Here is a 21,444-nt window from a genome sequence, read left to right as displayed (position 1 = left end):
AGTCCAAGTACTGTTCGCCAAATATGGCCTTCTAGTTTGGTCCAGAGCGTCGATGGAATTGTTGGTGTTGCATCCATGCCGTACGTTAGAGATGGGATTACTTTAGCTTTATAGAAATGGATTGCGGGTAGGAGACTGAATTTGCCGTATTTTCTATGGACTGCTCGAAGCTGGGATGCTAGATGTTTCGCCTTTGTCCATAGAGTTTGTTGCATCGTGTTAGCGTTCTTAGAACTGTCAATTTCCACTCCCAAATATTTGAATGTTGTAACGACTTCAATTTTTGCCTGATGAAGGAACCACTGTAGATTTTCTTTCTTTTTATTCCCCTGTTTTTGGAAGATCAGGACTTTGGTTTTTGCTTTATTTATCTCCAAGTTGTTATCCTTTGTGTATTGGGCAAGATTGTCAAGTTGTCGCTGAAGTCCAACTTGCGTACGGTCCAAAATTATCAGGTCGTCGGCGTATAGAAGTCGGCTGACCCCTACGTTGCCCACTTTGGGTGGAAATGACCTGATCGAATCCTGGGAATCTTTAAAGTCGCCTAGGAAGGATATAAAGAGTGCGGGGGCCAGCGGACAACCCTGCTTCACTCCACGATGAGAGGGAATTTGATCTGATAGGAGACCTTGATTGTTCAGGCGAACGGCCACCCTGGTGTTCGAATGAAGGGCGATTATAGGGTCCAGGATGTCTTCAGGACACCTCCACGCTTTCAATTTCTTCCACAATTTCGACCTGTCCACTCGGTCGAACGCCTGGGAAAGGTCAACGAATGCTAGAAAGACTCTTGGTGCTCCCGACAATACTTTGTCTTTGATGATGCTCAAGATCATTATGTTAGCTGCCGTGCTTGCGTTTTTTTGAAAACCAGTTTGCAGTGGGTCTGCCGAGGGGGATAGCCTTGCCCAGTTCTGGAAGTGATTCAAAAGCATAGTGGCGAAGACCTTGCCTATAACGTCCAACAAGGCTATAGGACGATAATTCGAAGGGTCCTCCCTAACGCCCTTTTTGAAAATCGGTACAATGACCGCCTGGGTCCAGGAGTCTGGTATTATCTTTTGATCTCTGCAATCTTTGAAGATTAGGCTCATTACTGCAGCCCAGTCGTCAGGGTTTTGCTTAAGGTCCGAGTTTGCTAGCCCGTCCGGACCTGGGGCTCGGGATAATTTTAATCTTATGATGTTTTTTTTTATCACGTCTTCGTCAGAAAGGTCCACCCAGTTTCTCACTGGCAATTGCTTTATAGGGGTGGTGGTTATTGAGGGTGCCTCAAAAAGATCAGAGAAATGTTTGACCCAATTTTTTTCAGCGACTGAGTTGGTCATAGCAGCTTTTGGATGATGGTTTGTTTGATTTATCATAGTCCAAAAATCCCGCGATTTTTTCGAGGCTAACACCTTGAGCATGTTTTCTGCGTCGGACTGGTAGAGGGTACTCCGTACATGTCTCAGCCATTGTTTGTAATTCCTCTTTTCTGTGAGGTAAATTTCCCATGAGGTGGTTGTGTTTAAAGCAGCAGCTTTTTTCTTTGCTTTCCTTAGCGTCCTACGTTTAGTTACCAAATTGGTGTTGTAGACGTGATTGTATTGTGATGCAGAATAGTTAGGAAATTTCCGTGGTTTTTTGAACGGAAGGAGTAGTGGAATATAGCTGTCTCTGAAGGTTGCATCTTCAGTATCCATAACGGAGGTTAACATTTTATAGTTAGCAGTCAATGATTTGATATCGTTAGTAGACATACAAAGGCGGGTTGCCTGGGAATTTATCTCAATCGATTGTTTGTAGAATTGCTGATCGTGAGCAGCGGTTTTGCAAATAAGGTTCAAAAGGTTATGGTCACTCGCCTTGGTTCTAATTATTTCAAAGGTGGTTATGCGGTGATAAATTTGTTCAGAAACAAAAATATAATCAAGGGTAGCCGATGAGTTGTCGCGTTCCCATGTAGGGATCAATTTTTGGCTCTTTGTTGCATTGGCGGCGTTATGGAAGTTTCTAGAGCTCATTAGTGTTAGCCATGTTTTACCTCTTCTCTCTGCCAGAGTGCTGGATAGTGCATTTGTTTTTGGCACGTTTGAAGCCACGCAGTTTGCATTTAAGTCCCCACAGATAACAATATTCGAAATGTGATGCTTGATTCTGATTTCATCGATGATGTTAGAGGCGGCATCACAAAAGGTTTCTGGTGATGTTTTTTGGGGGTTCCAATATGTGTTGATGATGGCAAACGGTTCGAAGGAGATTTTGCCTCTTGGCGAGGATTTCTCCGGCCATGTAGCCAAAATTGCCAGCAGTCCGTAGGATGCTTCTATTTTCTTAGAGATGTGTATCCCTGAGCCAGTACGGACGGCTATAAGTAGGCCGGATGATGGACGTCCAAGCGGGCCTTTATGGGCCGGAGAAATCTCTATGTTGTAACCATCCAGGACCGGTTTGTCCAGTAGCCACGTTTCCTGAAGACAAACGATATCGTGGCTTCCCAAGTTGTAGCTGTCATGTTCAGTTAAGTGCATGTGGCCTCTGGTGTTCCATGATGCTATGGACAGGAGTGAGTTTTGAAGGTCATTTTGGCTCAGATGGGGGGGCTGAAGAGATGAAGTTGGGCCCCCTGTTCGCTGCTATTTTTTGAATCCTGGTGTTAAGACATCTCGTATCCAAGACCAGCGACCCTTTTTTGGCACACTGTCCAGGTCGGTTGTCAAAGAGTGCGATGGGTTTTTCCTGCTTTCGTTTTCTTGGAGTGGGGAAAGTCGATGATCTTGGTGTCATACTCTAGGGGAGTATCGACGAGTTTGGGATCTCCCATAGTCGTTATGGTTTCTAGACTCTCTTCTTGTTTGTATTCTTTCGTTTTCCGATTGGTCATATCTAGGCTTGTCCCAAGTACTAGGGCGGTCCCTGTTTGGTCTAGTAGGGTTATAGTTGGATTCTCTCCGATGGGGTGAGGTTTTTCTCCGTCCCGCTGAGCCATATAAGTCCTCTGTACGAGATTTAAATCTGATTTTTTTGCTGGGTGAAATCTTGGAGTTTTCTTCACTCTTATTACTTATATTCTGGGCCAGGATCTCAGTAAGTATAAAGCCCGACTGTTCTAGCTCTGTATAAACACCATCTGAAATTTCACGAATTGCCGATGACTTAATGTGAAGGTATGCTTTTGCTTGCTTGGACCTGTGATACGGCTCGATTAAGATGAAGTCGTCTGATTTTAAAGACCGAAGAGTAGCAACTTGTTTTAGGATCTTAAGTACTGTTCTTCTATTCAAAATCATATAGCGATCGTCCATGGTTTTTTGTTCAATTTTGAATAGGCGGGTGGCTCTTGTTATGGAAGCCTGAGAACTTTGGGGCATCTCAGGTTTTGTAGTTGACAGTTTTCGGTTTTTAGCATGTCTTTGCTCAGAAAAAGTTGCCACGTGTTTTGAGATCTCCTTTTGGTGTACATTCGGAGAAAGTAGAGGCAATGTTGGTGTAATTTTGGCCCTACTCTTCGGATTAAGGTTGATTGATGTCATCGTAAGTTTGTCATTCTTAGAGCCAGGGAGTACGTTTGATGTTTCGTTCTTGGAATTCGGTACGCTTTCTGCTTGTAATTCTATATTTTCTATTGTATCCCAATGTTGCGTGAGATCGATCAGAGAACTTCGAGACACAAATTCCTCACAGGTCCTAGGGGACGGCAGTGGATCTGGCTCTGTACTGACGTTATTTTCGCACCGGTGTAGTGTCGCCAGGTTTCCATCAGGCGTTTTTTGTTTGTTTTTTGGCGATTTTTTTGGTGCTAACACTAAGTCGAGAGCAGACACTGTTTTCAAATGAGAATAATCTTGTTGGACACCCAGTTTCAGCACAGGATAATGTTCCCCTACGGATGTCACTTTTTGGGGCCCTTCACTGGGTGGAGCAAGTTTAGGTGCTTTATTTGGTATGCGAGGGAGCTTGTCAATTTGTTTTACAAACACTGGTGCGAGTTCTATCGGTGTAGGGAGCAGCATTGTCTGGGTTTCTTTGTTGATCGAGCTTTTTTTAGCTCTGGTAGTAGATTTTAAAAAATGGATCTGTTCGTCTAGCGAGGCCAGTTTTAAGTCCCAGGTGTCGCTGTGTATCTTGTTCCTTTGGTCCAGGGCAGTTATGAAACCTTCGACAAAGCTCAATTTAGTGTGCATCATTGCTGTAACTGTAATATGATCTTTTAGGGAATCACTGATGTTCTCGTACAGTTTCCCGAAAGGTGCTAATGCTATTGTTATAGCAGACATGATAGTTGTAAGGTCAGGTTTTTTCGGAGTTGCTTCATTAGTACAAGGCGTAGATATTTCGCTAAGCCTCCTGTTTTTAGGTGGTGACTGATCTCTTGGTCTAAGCGGCGAAGATGGCATGGATAGTGCAAAACATTCCTCTGTCTGAACTGCTTTTTTCAAGTATAATGGTTGTGGCAGAAGTTTGCCAGGTTCCAAATGATCGGCTGATAGACGGCCAGGTGGTCGATGGTGAATAGCGGGTGGCGACAGTACCGAAATTACTCTTGGGAATGATGTTTCTTTTGATGAGCTCTCCACGGCTCGGGGTTGGACAGAATCGTTCAGGACTTGGTCTGTCGTGGCTTTAGTACTACTGAGTGTTTGTATTTGCGATTCTGGTTGTGTTAGGTTTGTTTTGGGCGATCCTCCTGGAATCGTTTTTGTTGGTGTACCAATTTCCATCATCTCTCCAGAAAGGTTAACTATGGACGAATTTTGAGCGTCCATAGGTCTTGAAACTCCTTTAGTAACCAGCTTTTTTTCCAATATAGGTTTGTCGTTTGTGAATGAACCAAATGACTTTTCTTTTATTGTTTCTATCACTTTCCTTACTTTGGACACTGGGGGAAGATCTTGGATAGCTTCGAGGATCTCGGCGTCCGAGAGTTCATGTGCTTGGTCCAGTTTTCTTTTACATTGTTTTTTAAAAAAATCTTTGAGTGCAACTGATAGAAGCGGGTGTGGAAGGGTTTTTTTTATTAATGATTTTTTTTTGAGTTTTGAGGATTGTATATTCTGTGAGCACAAACTGGGTTCTTTTGACGATTTTTGACGCGATGTTTTTACTGCTTTGTCGGCTTTGTCAAGAGAAGGTTGTTTTTTTGACTTTTGTTTTTTAGGAGTTTTGATGTTTTGTATCACAGGACAATCTACTTCTATATTATCGCTTAAGTCCTTTTCTGTCGATAGTTGTCTGGCAGAAGGTTTTTTTAAAGTGACAGTAGGAGCCTCTTTGAGTATTGGCACATTTTGAACATTTATTTCTTTGTTTCTATGTGGTTCCGAGAGTGGAATCAAAGCCTTCCCCGGTGATGTATTGTTACCCATGTTTTCGATTTCAATCTGCAGGCCTTCGTTGTTCTGCTTCTGCCAGTCCATGCTGGTACTCCTTGGTACATGGATTTGTGCTAGTACCGTCGTGCTTACTAATCCCACGTTGGTACTGCTAGTAGGAGAGACATTTTGGCGATGGCCCTGCAAACCTTCAGTCAAGTCCCCCACAGTTTGTAGCTGGTGGAGGTGGTTGGGCTTAGTTGCAGCGGGGGAGGGAAAATCCACTTCCCTTGGTGGAGCCCTCCAATCGCTGGCCTTCGTTGGTTCCCGGCCCGGAACTTGTCCTCCAGCAGGCAGGCCGACTTCTGTAGACGCAATATCACGTCGCTCCCCCGGCGAGGCAACCAGCTCAGGGGCGGCGGCCGGCAGTCCTCCGACAGTCACGGCCTCCGCTCCACTCGCCACCCCGGAGGGCTGGCGGTAAGGCTGGGCGGAAGAAGTCGCACAGGGGGAGGAAGAAAAAATCGTCGCCGCGGGATTGAGTCGCGGTGAACGCCGCTCGCGTGTTCCCCCAGGGGAGGGGCACGCCTCCAACACCGCGGCCCGCAACACAGGTGAAATGGGAAAAATCGGGGGCATTGGCGGGTCTTCTGCTTGAGGTGAAACAGCAGATGAGGTATTACAAAGTATTAATGCCGTTTTGTTAGCAACGGCGACAGGAAAGTTAAAGTGGCTTGTATGAGTCATAATCTCCACAGTCTCCATGGTCTCCGATGGATTAGCGATGGAGGGATTAATGGGGTACAGAAATGGGGAGCGCTGAGGAATATCAAAAGGATTTTCAAAATCAAACTGTGGTCTTACCATTTCCATAACTTTGTTTGGTGAAATAGTTATAGAGGAAGACGGGTTGATACCAGTCCTTACCCAGATGTATTCATGAGGCCACTGTCAGCTCGATTCTGAATTGATGGATTGAACATTTTTCATATTTATACCAACATGTGGTGGTGATGAGCCATATTCATCATTGTCTGTGTGTTCAAGTCCCTTTCATCTGCACAGAGGACAGTCACAGAATGTCCCAGGAGTCCCTTTCAAGGCCCCAAGAAACTCAGAGCCAGGAAAAGCCGGGAGATGGGACCCTCATTGCCATCACCTAATGAGGGACCTGACAATTCTCCTTTATGAGAACAGAATGGCAGTATTGCAACTTCCCCAGTAGATACATTCCCCTGACACATTCTATCCTTTGGTACCATTGCAAAAGAGACTAGAACGAAAGGGTTGTGGGACCGTCAGGGATTGTGCATTTCGTGCAATTACAAGGTTTCACATGAAAATTCCCCAGAAGGGAAAGAAACACGCATACCTCCCAAGTGATGCTTAGAATAAACAATCATTGTTCTCACACTCTGACAAGTGTCATTGCAGTGGTCATAATTCTGCAATTTCAATGGGGCAAATGCTCGCAAACCCAAACAAAGAACTCTCCAGGTTTAAACAAGTTTTCTCTCTATCATGAACGACATATTGGGGAAACTGAGGCACATAGTTCAAACCAGACCCGGCAAGCAAAGCTCCTGGGGTAGGGAAGGAGAACACCCACATGTCACGGGCAACTAATGATTTCAAAATGGTGGCCGACCCTAATAAAGCTCAGGACCTGTCCCCTCTACCGACATGACCACAAGCACATGGCCTAATCACAGGCAAGCTATCCCAAAATACCAAAGCTAGTTCTCAAAGCACTGCTGAAGTGGAGGTGAGAAAGGCCTTTGAAAGGCAGCCAGCCCAGCCAGTCATTGTTATTTCCTGGGAGAGTTGGGTGGAGAAAAGCAGCAGTTCTTGGAAGACCCCATTTCTGAAGACCTTGAGTACGGGCAGCCCAAAGATGGAGACTTGGAAAGAGGGAAAGGTGTGGGGAAGTTTAATTAGTGAGAAGAGAGAGATGTCTGTAATGGGGCAGGATTCTTGTGGGGAAAAGGAGAGATGTTATGGGGAGAAGAAGAAAAGACATATTGGTTTAGAGAGGGAGAAAGATATTGAGTGGGAGAAGAACACCATCTTGAAAAGGGAAGCGCAATATATTTCCTTGGATACAAGGGAAGCGCAATATATTTCCTTGGAGACGAAGGAGTGACAGATTCCACAGGAGCAGAAAGTGAAAGAGATTAGAGCCACAGGATGGAAGGAGATGGGGAGATGAACCACTTAAATAGAATGAATAGGAAGGTTCAGAGGGCAACATTTGTCCAGGGTAGAGTGTAGAAGCAGACAGGGGTATGAGACAGCACGCCTCCATCAGGGATCACAGAGGACATTGCTGAGCTAGTTAGGATTGAGATGGCTGAAGAATGACCATGTAGTGCAGAAGTGGGTGGGTGGGTGAGAATAACGCCACCCTTCACCACTCCACGGTGTAGCAGACCAACCCAAAAACACCAACCATGGTCCCAGTCTGGCAGGAAGTCGTTGCCTGACCATAGGAAGAGAAACATGGAGAAAAAACCTTAGGAGGCAGTGAACCAAACCACCCATGAAAGCTATCTGAATAGAGGTGAGAAGGACAAGATGGGCCAAGATGTGCTGCTTGCAGAGAGAACCCTTTTGGTTTGATTTTGTTTTGTTGGGGCGTGGAAGAACTTGCCAACACTTTGCATTGCACCCATCACATGGATCAGATTATTTGTTTTCCTGGACTTTTGAGAGGCTGAACCTTTTTAATGAACACCCTTTGGCGCATGAGGGGAAATTGACCATTTTATTGAGGCATGCCCCTCCCACACGTTAGACCCAAACACTTGGAGCTATTATCCTGACACTTCATTTTATGATCACAGCCAACATGATGACATCTTATTTGTTGATGTGTCCAATACGTTTCTTCCTAGTGTGGACTACAAGGTCAATAAAAACCATTGAATTCTATCTTGTGTTGGGTGTCAGTTCTGGGAACACATGGAAAGTTCTAGCAGACGCGTAAAATCTGCATATATTTGTAATTATTCACTAGTCTTAGGAATTTGATGGACCATTAACCAAAAAGAATATTAATTCACTAAATCATGACTTTCATACTTTCATTGTTTGAAGTATCCTAAAAGTTAAACCACATTTCATAATTGCATTTGGCAATGCCAGTCAAAGAAGAAGTGGGGTTAATTATTGAGGGAAATGTAGTGGTTTTTCTGGGAGAATGTACACCGGAAGTAGAATGGTTGAAGGTGTTTGAAAAGTACACAGAACTGCAATGTGTGAACATGGATTGGGGTGCCTAGTGGAAGCATGTTAAAGAACATGTGCAAGACTTTGGTAAGGGTAACGCAAAATCATCAGCCCGAAAGCGAGGCTTTAGGAGGGCAGTGAGATGTGGGCGTGTATGTGTTTATCTAACAGTTTGTTTTGCATTTAAAAAGTTGCAATCCATAAAACCACACACCATTCCATCTGCAGCACATTCAATTTCACATTAGCAAAATAAATAGGCACATATTACATCTTTGCAAAACGGTTAAGAGTAATAAGATCCATCCACTTATATTTCAAACCAAGCTCAAATCACTTGTGCCTAAAATTACTGTAAGCATAGAACATGTTAAAAACTTAGAACATAACTTCACTAACCAAATAGTAGAGAGCGGTTCCACACAATTTGATCACAGCCCACTTACTGTACCTTCTCCAAAATACCCCTACACAGCAAGGCCAGTCTAAATTTTGAACTCATTACAATGAAAAGGGGCTCCCTGAGTGTGGGCAGAAGCCATCTTCTCCTCAACCAATCAAAACTTGGACAGAAGGGAACACTGTTTCGCATGCCCATTGTACAAGGAGAGGGATCTGATAGGTGCTGACTAGACCTTCACTGGGTTATGTTACTTCGTAGGTGTAGTTTACCTGGTTTTACTCCGGTAAGCAAAGTTCTATGCACTGGGTTTGTTACCTGGTCCAGATATCATGAAGCACCTTAGAGGTCCACTGTATTTAAATAAGTACACACTAGTTATTTACCTCATGCCTCAGCCCAGCACAAGCACTTAAACTCCTGCATGGTGTTGAAATTGACACAGTGTTCACTGAAATGTTAGCTGGGAGCAAGGACCATGGCTCATGCCTGTTGGCGCTAAGTACTTGTCCCCTGCTTGCTAGCTGCTTCATTTCGTTCACATTATGGGAAGACAAGAGCTTGTCAACATTGGCTCTGCACAGCAAGAACTCCTCATTGGACCGTACCATAAGCCAGGCACTTGCCCTACAAACTAATAACTTGTCCTCGACCCACTCCATTTCAGCCACACGGTGGGCAAATCAAAGTGGCTGTAGATGTGGGTACTCCTGGACGAGCTTTAAAAAAACATTCTCAATAATAGAAAAGCAGACGTCTCCTGGATCACCAATATCTATGATCCGTATGTTACTTGCAAAAGCATCTCTCAAAGAGATAGTCCTCAGCCTGCAGTGCAAAGACAACATGGTGCCTAGGGAGTGCAGGTGATGGGCAGCGTTCACAATACATTCTCTGAAAAGTGAATGCCTAATTAACCAAATGTTTTAACCACTTTTTATTTTTTTTATTTAATTTAATTTTTACATTTATAGCAGCGCACCAAACCCTCAGGCATCAGTGCGTTAGTTACAGTAATTGCAAGTAGCATTCTTTGAAAAGCAAGACCACTCAGACGGGTTGCGACATCTAGTGGTTCTTCACAAGTTTAATCTGGTAAAGCTATGCCTCATGCTACGGGGGGGGCTACATCAGGTATACAGATAAGCAAGAGACAAAATCAGGTAGGTGCATAATCTGGGAAAGCCATGCCTCATGCTGTTGGGGGCTACATCAGGTATACAGATAAGTAAGCGACAAAATAAGGTAGGTGTAAAGTCTGGTAAAGCCATGCCTCATGCTGCGGGGGGCTACATCAGGTATATAGATAAGTAAGCAACAAAATCAGGTAGGTGTAAAGTCTGGTAAAGCCATGCCTCATGCTGCGGGGGGCTACATCAGGTATACAGATAAGCAAGAGACAAAATCAGGTAGGTGCAACGTCTGGTAAAGCCATGCCTAATGATGTGGGGGGCTATATCAGATATACAGATAAGCAAGAGACAAAATCAGGTAGGTACATAGTCTGGGAAAGTCACGCCTCATGCTGTGGGGGGCTACAACAGGTATACAGATAAGTAAGAGACAAAATCAGGTAGGTGCAGAGTCTGGTAAAGTCATGCAAAGGTCTACGGCCAGGTATACAGCCATGCCTCATGGTGCAGGGGGCTACATCAGGTATACAGATAAGCAACCAACAAAATCAGGTAGGTACATAGTCTGGGAAAGCCACGCCTCATGGTGCCAGGGGGCTACATCAGGTATACAGATAAGCCAGAGACAAAATCAGGGAGGTGCATAGTCTGGCAGAGCCATGCGTCATGATTTTGGGGGCTACATCAGGTATAAAAATACACAAGAGGCAGAATCAGGTAAATTGCAGACAGGTGAGATACAAACTCTGCAATAGACTACAGGTCTGGTCAGGTGGGGTGCAAACACATCTGGAAATCTGTATTGCAGTAGGCTGTGTGGTGGGGCAAGTCAGGAAGGTTATACACTGGTAAACATGTGTGTGAATGCACAGTCTGGGTAGCCTCACCTCATGGTGCGGGGGGGCTGCATCAGATATACAAATATGCATAATAGGAAGAACAATTGTGTAGATAAAGTGATAAAGTTACAGAACAATTACAGTGAGATGACGGCACATGAGATTAACGTCTGCAGAAGAGTCATTGGGACGAGCCCCTCTTGCTGGGTCCCGAGGCACGATGGGGCTGCTGGAAAGAGGAACAATAGATTTGTAGGATACAGGGTACATGCCAGTAAATCCACACCCTGTGGGCAGAAAGCCACAACGTCTGTGCGAGGCGTAGATCAGGATAGTCATGTGGGTGATAATGAAAATAGCAATGTCCAGCTGCGCAGTTGTTGGCAAAGGGCGCCGCAAGTAGTGACCTTGGCACCCAAGAGCAGCGTAGGATGGCAGTCGTGGTGAGTGAGGTGGGGGTGGATGCTAGCTTCAAGGGAGAGGCGTGGGCTAGGGGAAAATCGCATCACAAGGTGGGTGCTGGGATGGTAGAGGGCGCTGGTGGTGCAGAGATAGTGTGCAGGCAGGGTCCCCTGCTGCAGCTTACCTTCACGGACAGCGGAGGTGCCAAGAATCCTCACGGACATGGGTGGACTGGCTTATAGGGAAATCTGGAGATTTCCCGGTAGGCCTCTGCACCCTGGGACTCTTTTGTGAGGTATTTTCCAAATGTTCCTATAGGAAAAGGGTTGGGATTGCAGACAATGGGCCTCATTAGGAGTGTGGCGGCCCGGAAACAAGGGTGCCGATAAGCTTACCAGCACCCTTGTTTCTGGACTGCCACACTACGAGTCACACTACGAGTCTGCCTGCAGGGGCCGTAGCGTCGGGGCTTCTGTCTCCCCACTGCCATGGAGTCCGATGAGACTCCACAGGAATGGGGAGTTACCGAATCTACCGCCTGACTTCCCGCTCTGCCGGGACTTGTAATGTCCCGGTGGCACCGGGAAGTCAGGCGGTGGATCCAGTGTTGTGGGTATGATGGCAACCCACCACCGTACTCGTAATGAGGTCCAATGTGTAATATGGGGGCACTTTGAACATTATTTCCAGGGCCTCTTTTGGTTCCCAGTCCACCTCTGCTGACGGATGGAGTTCATGACAAGAGAGCCAACTTCGGAGCTTGGCAACATGGGACAGACAGAGGTGATGCCTAAATGGATTGAAGAGGCATCCAGCGTGGGGAACTCTAAAGGCCAGAGGAGAAAGGTGGAAACGGACTAAACGAGAGAGCGAGAGAGCGGCCATATTGTAGGTGATCAGTGCTTTGTTGAGTAATCGGTCACCGAAGACGGGTCGTGGCTTACCGAGGGACGGTGCCATGATATCATATGATATGGCATTTAACTGTGCCTGTACACAAGCGTTTCTAGGCACCAATCATGTGGATTGGGAGGTTGACAGGAGCCAAAGGAGGCGGATCAAAGTAGCAGGCACAAAGCTCCAGATGTGGGTAGTGGATACGGAGAGTTAGTTTCCTTTTTTATGACACAGAGGGACCTGGCAAAGCGGCCAGTGCCAGACAGGGGTTGCAACAGAAGGCCTTAAAAGTTGGCCTAGATACATAGTCATGAATCATTAATGTCAACATTTTCTCCCCCTAACATCATGACCTTTCGTTTGACAGCATTTACCAACAAGCCATATTGATCACAATAGGACAATGCCAACTTCTGTGCCTTCTTGCACTAGCTCTGCTGGTCGTGGCAGGCCTATTGCACGCACTAGAGCCCGCCGCTACAGCGTGCTCGGTCTCACCTCCACGTCTTGGATTAGCTGGTCATTTTTCTTGCTGGTGTGGAAAGGAGAGGTGTCAACGTACGCCATCGTCCACTCGGATCCCCGCGACGTGCCAAAGAGCTTGTCATGTTTCTTGGTGATTTTGTGGAATCCCATGAAATTCAGATTCTGCCAGAACATGTAAATGGTGTGTTTTCAGAAAACATACGTCAAGTGTGTAAGCGCCCAAAGAGAGAGAGAGGGTAGGGGTGGGAGAAAGAGAGAGACAGGGAGGGAGGGAGAGACAGAGTTAGGCTGTGAACACTTTATTTCGGGATCAACATCCCATAAAAGCACAATAGATTATCAACACAAAATACAATAGTTCATAATTATTACGTTACATTCTCATAGCAATAAATGTTATAACCCTCAAAACTAGACATATACGCGAAGCAGCTAATCAGTGAGAGAGCAAGCAGCGAGAGAGAGGGGGGTAGTCTCTGGAGCGGGGGAAGGGGAGAAATAGAAGTGCAGTAGGTACCAATGTCAAAGGTGACATATTTCTTGTGGAAAACAAGTGTGCTCAAAAAAGAGAGAGCTTAGCCAGTAGTCGGATCAGAATTACTGGCTGAAATTCTTGTCTAGAGAGAAATGTATTCAGCTTTTAATGCAAAGGACTGTGGTGTGTTTATCACATTCACCTGGGCTTCCTTGCACGTGCCACAGGCTACTGTAAAAGTCTGGCCCCAAATCCCCTTTTCTTGGCACCAAAGGCCATCTGCCAAACGCTCTGCAAATGTAATAGCTCTGCTGTATGCAAGTGCATGGCACATGCCCGAGCTTTTATATTGCAAACAAGAGGATCCATGGTTTGGATTGCATGCACAGCCAGAAAGCAATGACAGGTTTGCTCCTGACTTTGGCAATGCAAACCATTCGCAAAAGGAAAGAAGTCATAATGCATGTTCCGAGGTTCCGGTGCTCAGGGGAGTAGCCCATGGTCCCGGGAGTACTACAGACTACTCCTCTGATTCCTGCTTTATCAAGATGTGAAACAATTCTGCCATTTTGGGGCCCTGCCCATTTGAGGATTCAGGATCATAGCGGCTGCTGCTGTCCAATGCAAACCCAGACAAAGAGGCCTCTTATCCCATGGCGGCAAGGATTTTTGGATTTGCATTCCTATACAATAGCTGCCAAAGCCCCCGCCGACCGGATATTTATTCACCAGAGAGTGGCATCTCATTGCATGTACATTGTTTGTGCATCACCTGCTATGTAGACCTGGCAGTGGGATAAGAACATTGCAAATTGCTGAGCAAGGATTCCTAGGGACAGCATTGGGCCATGACAGGTCACATTAATAGAGTCATGCCCTGGTCCAGGAAAGAGGATGCAGTGAAGCAGGCAAAGCAGAGCAACTGTGGGACAACACAGGATGCAGCATGGTAACCCCTCAATCAGACATGATGTAATATAAGATGACAACACCACCAAGAGAGCTCAAGTAGTGTGACACGGCAACTTCCTTAGTTGAACTGATGAAGCCTCGTATTGAAGAGCTCCCAAGTGACCAAGTAACCTGTAGCATGCTCCATCCTGGTTATAATTCTTACTGAAATCTATCATTATATGTGGCGTGCTGAGCACTGAAGCATTCAAAAGCTACACAGAAAAAGCACAAAAGGCAATTCGGCTCAATTTCAGCAACTCGCGCAAATTGCTGGGAAAGTGCATTGACCTGCATTCATAGCACTCTAAGCTTCACAATGAAAGATCTGGTTTTACTCAGAAACTTGGGAGGGTGGTGTTTTTTTGCCACATGCACTGCGTACTGTTTCTACAGTAAACGAGCCATCAGCATATCCACACAATGCAAAGACCCCTGTGCAGAATCAACAGCGCATGCAGCTGCCTTGCAACTTCCCCCCGGGACGTGATGTGCTCGTGGCAGAGGACGTGCGCGTGCCATGATTGATGTACCTGAAAATGAGCAAATCATGTTATGTGCCATTAACAAAAGTTAAGCACACGTGCAGAAAAACGACCTTATGTTACACGCTGAAGTCCTAGTAAGCTGGGCTCCCTTGACTACATTTCTGTTCTTTTGCCAGCTCTGGGCACCTGGGCCCAGAGTGCCATGCAGATGTACGAGATCAGAAGGACAGCATCAAGGCACTAGGGCTGAGAAGGAAGAGGGGGGTTGCTGCTTGATGGTGTGGGCGCTGATGGATTGGCACACCTCATGTTACCAATGACTACAATTGGGTCTTCAGCTGCCAGCAGGGTGGGGCAGGAAGGCAACACAATGGGAGAACAACAGCGGCTGCAGGACCTTTCATTTTACAGATTAGCGAAATGCGTTCCTTTTCAACTTGCCATGTATAAGTGGCCGTGACCATTTTAAAGCACTATTTAAAAGTAAACAAATACAGCACAATCGGATGTGAGAAATGAGTCAGGCTCTTGCGGTCGGAGTCACGGGCTGGGCATCACAGCAGAGTGATACTTCCGGCCTCAAAGTAGGAGGGCTTCAGCCCTCCCTAGCCCTAATCTGGCACTGCCAATGCTTACAGCTGGTGGTGAACAGCATGACACAGTGGCACCAGATGACCAAAACATGTCGGTATTGGAGGGGAGTGAGAATGCAGAAGAGGAGGACGTAGAACTGGTGCTCACACTGGTGGAGACTATACTGTTGAGAGGCAGAGAAATACATCATCCATAGCTCCTGCTCCTCCCCCAGCTCAATGCTGCACAGGTGAGAAACGTTACTCACTAAGACAACCGAGCCACCCTATCTCAGGCAGGGACAGTGGGAGATGGACACAATCTGAGCTGAAGATGGCATGAGTAAAAGCAAACCAATGTTATCACAATGCATGTGCCTGAATTAGACACGGAGCAAAAGTGAACCCAACATGAAGAACGTTATCACTAGGTAACACATGCATTTATACACAAAAAATATCAATATGGCATCCATAAGACTTGAAGAACACTAACATAAGCAATGTATAAATTGAATGCAACACTAATGACACGTGAATATAGCTCACTAACATAGAAACGCAACAGTAATGGGCAGCCATCTTTTCCAGAATGGAAGCCACAACACGCTTCTAAGTAAAGGAAAGGCCTCAAGGCTTCAAGAGTACTTAAAATGCTGAAATAACAGAATACTGATCTGTGCAGAGCTCAGACAGTAGCCAGCAGCCCAAGCCAAGATTACTGCATATTAAGGGAGGGTCAGAACATTGCAGTGAAAGCACGAGATCGCAATTCCCAGGACGCAGGAAGTACACTGCCGATTAATTGAGGTTTTTGATGAAAGTACAGCCAGCCTTTGTAAGCCAGGTGCAGGACAATTATAAGCCAAAGGACTCCATAAATAATAACTCAGGAGTGTGCCAAGTGGCAAAAGAAACATTTGCACAACATTAGCTACAATCCTAATAAATGCAGGCTGAAATAATTCTGAACATGGTCCCATCACATGTGACGCATAAAAGAAGAACACTGTCTATTCATTAGCATCAAACACAGATAAAACTCCTGCCTTACTCCTTACATGTATGCCCAGACACAAGACACCACCGACAAGGCTAAATACGAAAGGGATCGCCCTGGCTCATGGCCTAGAAATGAGGGATGGTATCTTCTTCAATTGAAAGGAAAGCAGTCTGTGGACCTCTCTCACCCTACTCCTCTCTGGCTCATGTCTTGACGACCTGTCAGTTGTCCTAGGTTGAGTAGTAAGAAGCCAACCAATCAGAATCCCTGATGTTAGGCAGCCCATTATGCATTATGCCAACCAATAGCTAATTGTAGAGGTGATATCTTTTTACTGTTATCAATTTAGAGGTGGTCTCAGGAGGAGCCATCAGATAAGCGTTATCCAATTAGAAATGTAAGCCCTATAGACTGTCACGGGAGGCATGGGGTGAGTGGGGGGCACAAAGGCAGTCACGGTGGCATGGGGATGAGTGAGAGGCACAAAGACATTCACTGGGGCATGGGGTTGGAGGGGCAACAAAGGCGGTCACAGGAGGCATGGGGGTGGGTGGGGGGCACAAAGACAGTTACGGGGGCATGGGGGTGGGTGGGAGTCACAAAGACAGTCACGAGGGGCATATGGGTGGGAGGGGGGTACAAAGACGGTCAATACATGTGCCCAATAGTTTCTGGTAACTAAGATTACATTATGATGTCAGTTATGATGAATATTGAGTATATAAAGGGATTTTATACTTGTATGCTGCCCCCACTATATCTGGATGATAATAAAGCTGGGGTTTGCCTTTCACTTTGTCTACTTCCATTATTGAGTCTGGTTTGATCTGGCTCCAGAACCTCTGTGTAAATGGGGATTTCCCAGGCCGTTTTAACAATGGTTTTACTCAGAGATAAGCCTGAGGGGAAACCACTGGCACTTCATGACTCAACCCATTCCTCAGAAGAACCACAAGCCAAGCCCCTGGCACAGAATTCAGGGGGTTCAACATACTGCTTCATATGACCACATAACCTTCCTCGGAAGAATAGAGACGCAAGCATTGCTCAGTGCCCTGTGTTATATTTCTACAGCAGCTATCTTTTTTTACAAACAATGAATCAATGGGCTGTACCCTTGCTGCTTCATTGGTTTCTGGCCAAACACCTGCCCTTTGCACCTCGCGGGTTAGAGCTGGCTGTTAATAACAATAATGCTTGCCTCCTCAGACCATTACTGGGTGGTAACATTACTTGGTCCTTGATTTGCAGGTCCCTATTAACCGGGCCCAGGGCCATTACCATTCATGAAATACAGCATTATTGATTAAATAATGCTGAATGAATTCTGAGTGGCAGCAACCAGGTTTCTAGTAGCAATGACGCCCCTCCCCACCCCCTCAGACTTCCGCCCTTGCCCTTGGCCATTCTAAGGCCATTTAACAAAAGGCCCAATACATCAAGTTGTTAATGGCCTGAGGATTGCTGCATTGTTGCTATTAGCATCCCAGAGGTAGCCCCCATGTGTTTGACCAAAGACATGGGCTGTGGAAAGTGGGGACCCTGTTGAGTCACCATTTGTAAAAAAAAAAAAAAAAAGAAAAGATGGCCTCTCTGCAAATGGAATGCAGGGCTCCAAGAAGAGCCCCTCTTCCCTTACCATGGCCTGTGGTGGGTGGAGGTGGGTCAGGCAGCTTGATGAACGAAGTGGTTGGAGTGTCTTGTGTCAGCCAGAGATGGATGATGGAGAAGCAGGAGAGCAGTGTGGGAGTGGCAAAGAGGTACAGGCTGATGGTGGGAGGGAGCTGGGAGGAAGAGCGACAGAGCCAGGGCAAGGCCAGCAGTGCATCTCGGGGGAACTTGGCATCCAGCAGTAGGCAATGACGGCTTTGATGGTGTTGTGGGGGCTGGCCCTGCATTAGATACCTCTGTAAGATGGTGTTGTGGGGCTGGCTGTGCATTGGATACCTCTGAAAGCTGGTGTTGTGGGGGCTGGCTGTGCATTGGATACCTCTGTAATCTGGTGTTTTGGGGGCTGGCCGTGCATTGGATACCTCTGTAAGCTAGTGTTGTGGGGGCCTGCCGTGCATTGGATACCTCTACGAGCTGGTGTTGTGTGAAGCTGGCTGTGCAGTGCCTACCTCTGAGAGCTGGCTGTGCATTGGATACCTCTGGGTGGCTGGCTGTGCATTTGATAACTCTGCACGCTGGTGTTGTGGTGGCTGGTTGTGCATTGGATACCTCTGTAAACTGGTGTTGTGGGGGATGGCCGTGCATTGGATACCTCTGGGGGGTGCATTGGATACCTCTGTAAGCTGGTGTTGTGGGGCTGGCTGTACATGGGATACCTCTGGGGGCTGGCTGTGCATTGAATACCTCTGTAAATTGGTGTTGTGGGGGCTGGCTTTGCATTGGTTACCTCTGTAAACTGGTGTTGTGGGGGCTGGTTGTGCATTGGATACCTCTGTAAACTGGAGTGGTGGGGGATGACTGTGCATTGGATACCTCTGGGGTCTAACTGTGCATTGGATACCTCTGTAAGCTTGTGTTGTGGGGACTGGCGGTGCATTGGATACCTCGGGGGGGGGGGGGGGCTAGCCATGCATTGGATACCTCTGTAAGATGGTGTTGTGGGTGCTGGCTGTGCATTGGATACCTCTGGGGGCTGGCTGTGCATTGGATACCTCTGTAAGCTGGTGTTTAGGGGGCAGGTCGTGCAAGGGATACCTCTGGGGGCTAGCCATGCATTGGATACTTCTGTAAACTGGTGTTGTGAGGGCTGGCAGTGCATTGCATATATCTGGTGGCTGGGCATGCATTGGATACCCCTGTAAGATCGGGTTGTGGGGGCTGGCTGTGCATTTTCTGCTTAAACATTGAGCTACCTAGGGGAGCCTTGGGAATCAAATGACCCCCATTTCAGCTCTAAACCCCTGGCACTTCCCTTCTCCATGATTTATGGTGTTGTGGGGGCTGGCAGTGCATTTGATATCTCTGGGGGCTGGCTGTGCATTGGATACCTCTGGGGGCTGGCTGTGTATTGGATACCTCTGTAAACTGGTGTTGCGGGGGCTGGCTGTGTATTGGATACCTCTGGAGGCTGGCCGTGCATTGGATACCTCTGTAAACTGGTGTTGTGGGGGCTGCCGTGCATTGGATACCTCTGTAAGCTGGTGTTGTGGGGGCTGGCAGTGCACTGGATAGCTCTGGGGGCTGGGCATGCATTGGATACCTCTGTAAGCCGGTGTTGTGGGGGATGGCTGTGCCTTGGATACCTCTGGGGGCTGGCTGTGCATTGGATACCTCTGTAAGCTGGTGTTGTGGTTGCTGCCGGGCATTGGATAACTCTGTAAACTAGTGTTGTGGGGTCTGGCTGTGCATTGGATACCTCTGTAAACTGGTGTGGGGGCTGGCAGTGCATTTGATAACTCTGTAAACTAGTGTTGTGGGGTCTAGCTGTGCATTGGATACCTCTGTAAACTGGTGTTGTGGGACTGGCAGTGCATTTGATACCTCTGGGGGCTGGGCATGTATTGGATACCCCTGTAAATTGGTGTTGTGGGGGCTGGCTGTGCATTGGATACCTCTGTAAGCTGGTGTTGCGGGGGCTGGTTGTGCATTGGATACCTATGGGGCTGGCCGGGCATTGGATACCTCTGTAAGATGGTGTTGTGGGGGCTGCCGTGCATTGGATACCTCTGTAAGCTGGTGTTGTGGGCGCTGGCTGTGCATTGGATACCTCTGTAAACTGGTGTGGGGGCTGGCAGTGCATTTCACAACTCTGTAAACTAGTGTTCTGGGGTCTAGCTGTGCATTAGATACCTCTGTAAACTGGTGTTGTGGGGACTGGCAGTGCATTTGATACCTCTGGGGGCTGGCTGCGCATTGGATACCTCTGTAAACTGGTGTTGTGGGGTCTGGCTGTGCATTGGATACCTCTGTAAGCTGGTGTTGTGGGGGCTGGCAGTCCATTTGATACCTCTGGGGGCTGGGCATGCATTGGATACCCCTGTAAGTTGGTGTTGTGGGGGCTGGCTGTGCATTGGATACCTCTGTAAGCTGGTGTTGTGGGGGCTGGCTGTGCAGTGGATACCTCTGTAAGCTGGTGTTGTGGGGGCTGCCGTGCATTGGATACCTCTGTAAGCTGGTGTTGTGGGCGCTGGCTGTGCATTGGATACCTCTGTAAACTGCTGTTGTGGGGGCTGGCAGTGCACTGGATACGCCTGGGGGCTGGGCATGCACTGGATACCTCTGTAAACTGGTGTTGTGGGGGCAGGCCGTGCATTGGATACCTCGGGGGGCTGGCCGTGCATTGGATACCTCTGTAAACTGGTGTTGTGGGGGCTGTCATGCAATGGATACCTCTGTAAGCTGGTGTTGTGGGGGCTGGCTGTGCATTGGATACCTCTGTATGCTGCTGTTGGCGGGGCTGGCAGTGCACTGGATACCTCTGGGGACTGGGCATCCAGTGGATACCTCTGTAAACTCGTGTTGTGGGGGCTGGCCATGCATTGGATACCTCTAGGGGTTAGCTGTGCATTGGATACCTCTGTAAACTGGTGTTGTGGGGGCTGGCTGTGCATTATATACCTATGTAAACTGATGTTGTGGGGGCTGGCTATGCATTGGATACCTCTGGGGGCTGGGCATGCATTGGATACCCCTGTAAGCTGGTGTGGGGGCTGGCTGTTTTTTCACAATTGACCTCGGGAGAATTGACCTCGGGAGAATTGACCTAATTTAAAAGGTCAATTAGGACGTATATGCGGGGGGAAACCCCCCACATGGGTAATAATATATTAACAAAAAACAAAACACATTTCCAAGTGAAACATGTTCTAAACACAAGTTATCAAGCAAATTAGAGCAAACGATAACATAGTTTGTAATTTTCTAATTACTTATCAGTACTTTTAATACCATGTAATTTTGATAAATGGTTCTTGAAACTATGTTATCTTTTGCTCTAATTTGCTTGATAACTTGTGTTTACAACATGTTTCACTTGGAAATGTCTTTTGTTTTTTGTCAATATATTTTTTGGACTTGATTACTATCAGCCTTGAGGACGACCAAGTCTTGGTCAAAACATGTGCCGGCTGTCTTGCACATTCATCAAAATACAATTTGTACTAATCTAATGGAACAATGATCGAATGAATGGATGGTGTTTTTATCTATAATTAGGGAGAGTGCGGACACTACCAGACCTCTCTAGATCTCTCTGCTCATTTTAAATGAGGCAGAGCGGGGGCGGGGTGATGTGCAGGGGGTGGAGACGTAAAAAGCGTGGCAAA

General features: G+C 46.9%; 1 protein-coding gene across 1 annotated transcript in view; it reads right to left on the bottom strand.

The window, feature by feature from the left end:
• LOC138471465 (xenotropic and polytropic retrovirus receptor 1 homolog) overlaps positions 1 to 21,444 on the bottom strand; it is a 245,232-nt gene that overhangs the window by 149,600 nt on the left and 74,188 nt on the right. Inside the window, exon 4 of the mRNA XM_069609088.1 lies at positions 12,692 to 12,841. Within this exon, the coding sequence (XP_069465189.1) occupies positions 12,692 to 12,841 (150 nt within the window). The remainder of the gene's footprint in view (positions 1 to 12,691; positions 12,842 to 21,444) is intronic.

Source organism: Ambystoma mexicanum, chromosome 8, assembly GCF_040938575.1.
Source record: "Ambystoma mexicanum isolate Mex_15411 chromosome 8, UKY_AmexF1_1, whole genome shotgun sequence".
Classification (NCBI taxonomy): Eukaryota; Metazoa; Chordata; class Amphibia; order Caudata; family Ambystomatidae; genus Ambystoma; species Ambystoma mexicanum.
This window is presented reverse-complemented; position numbering and strand designations above follow the sequence as displayed.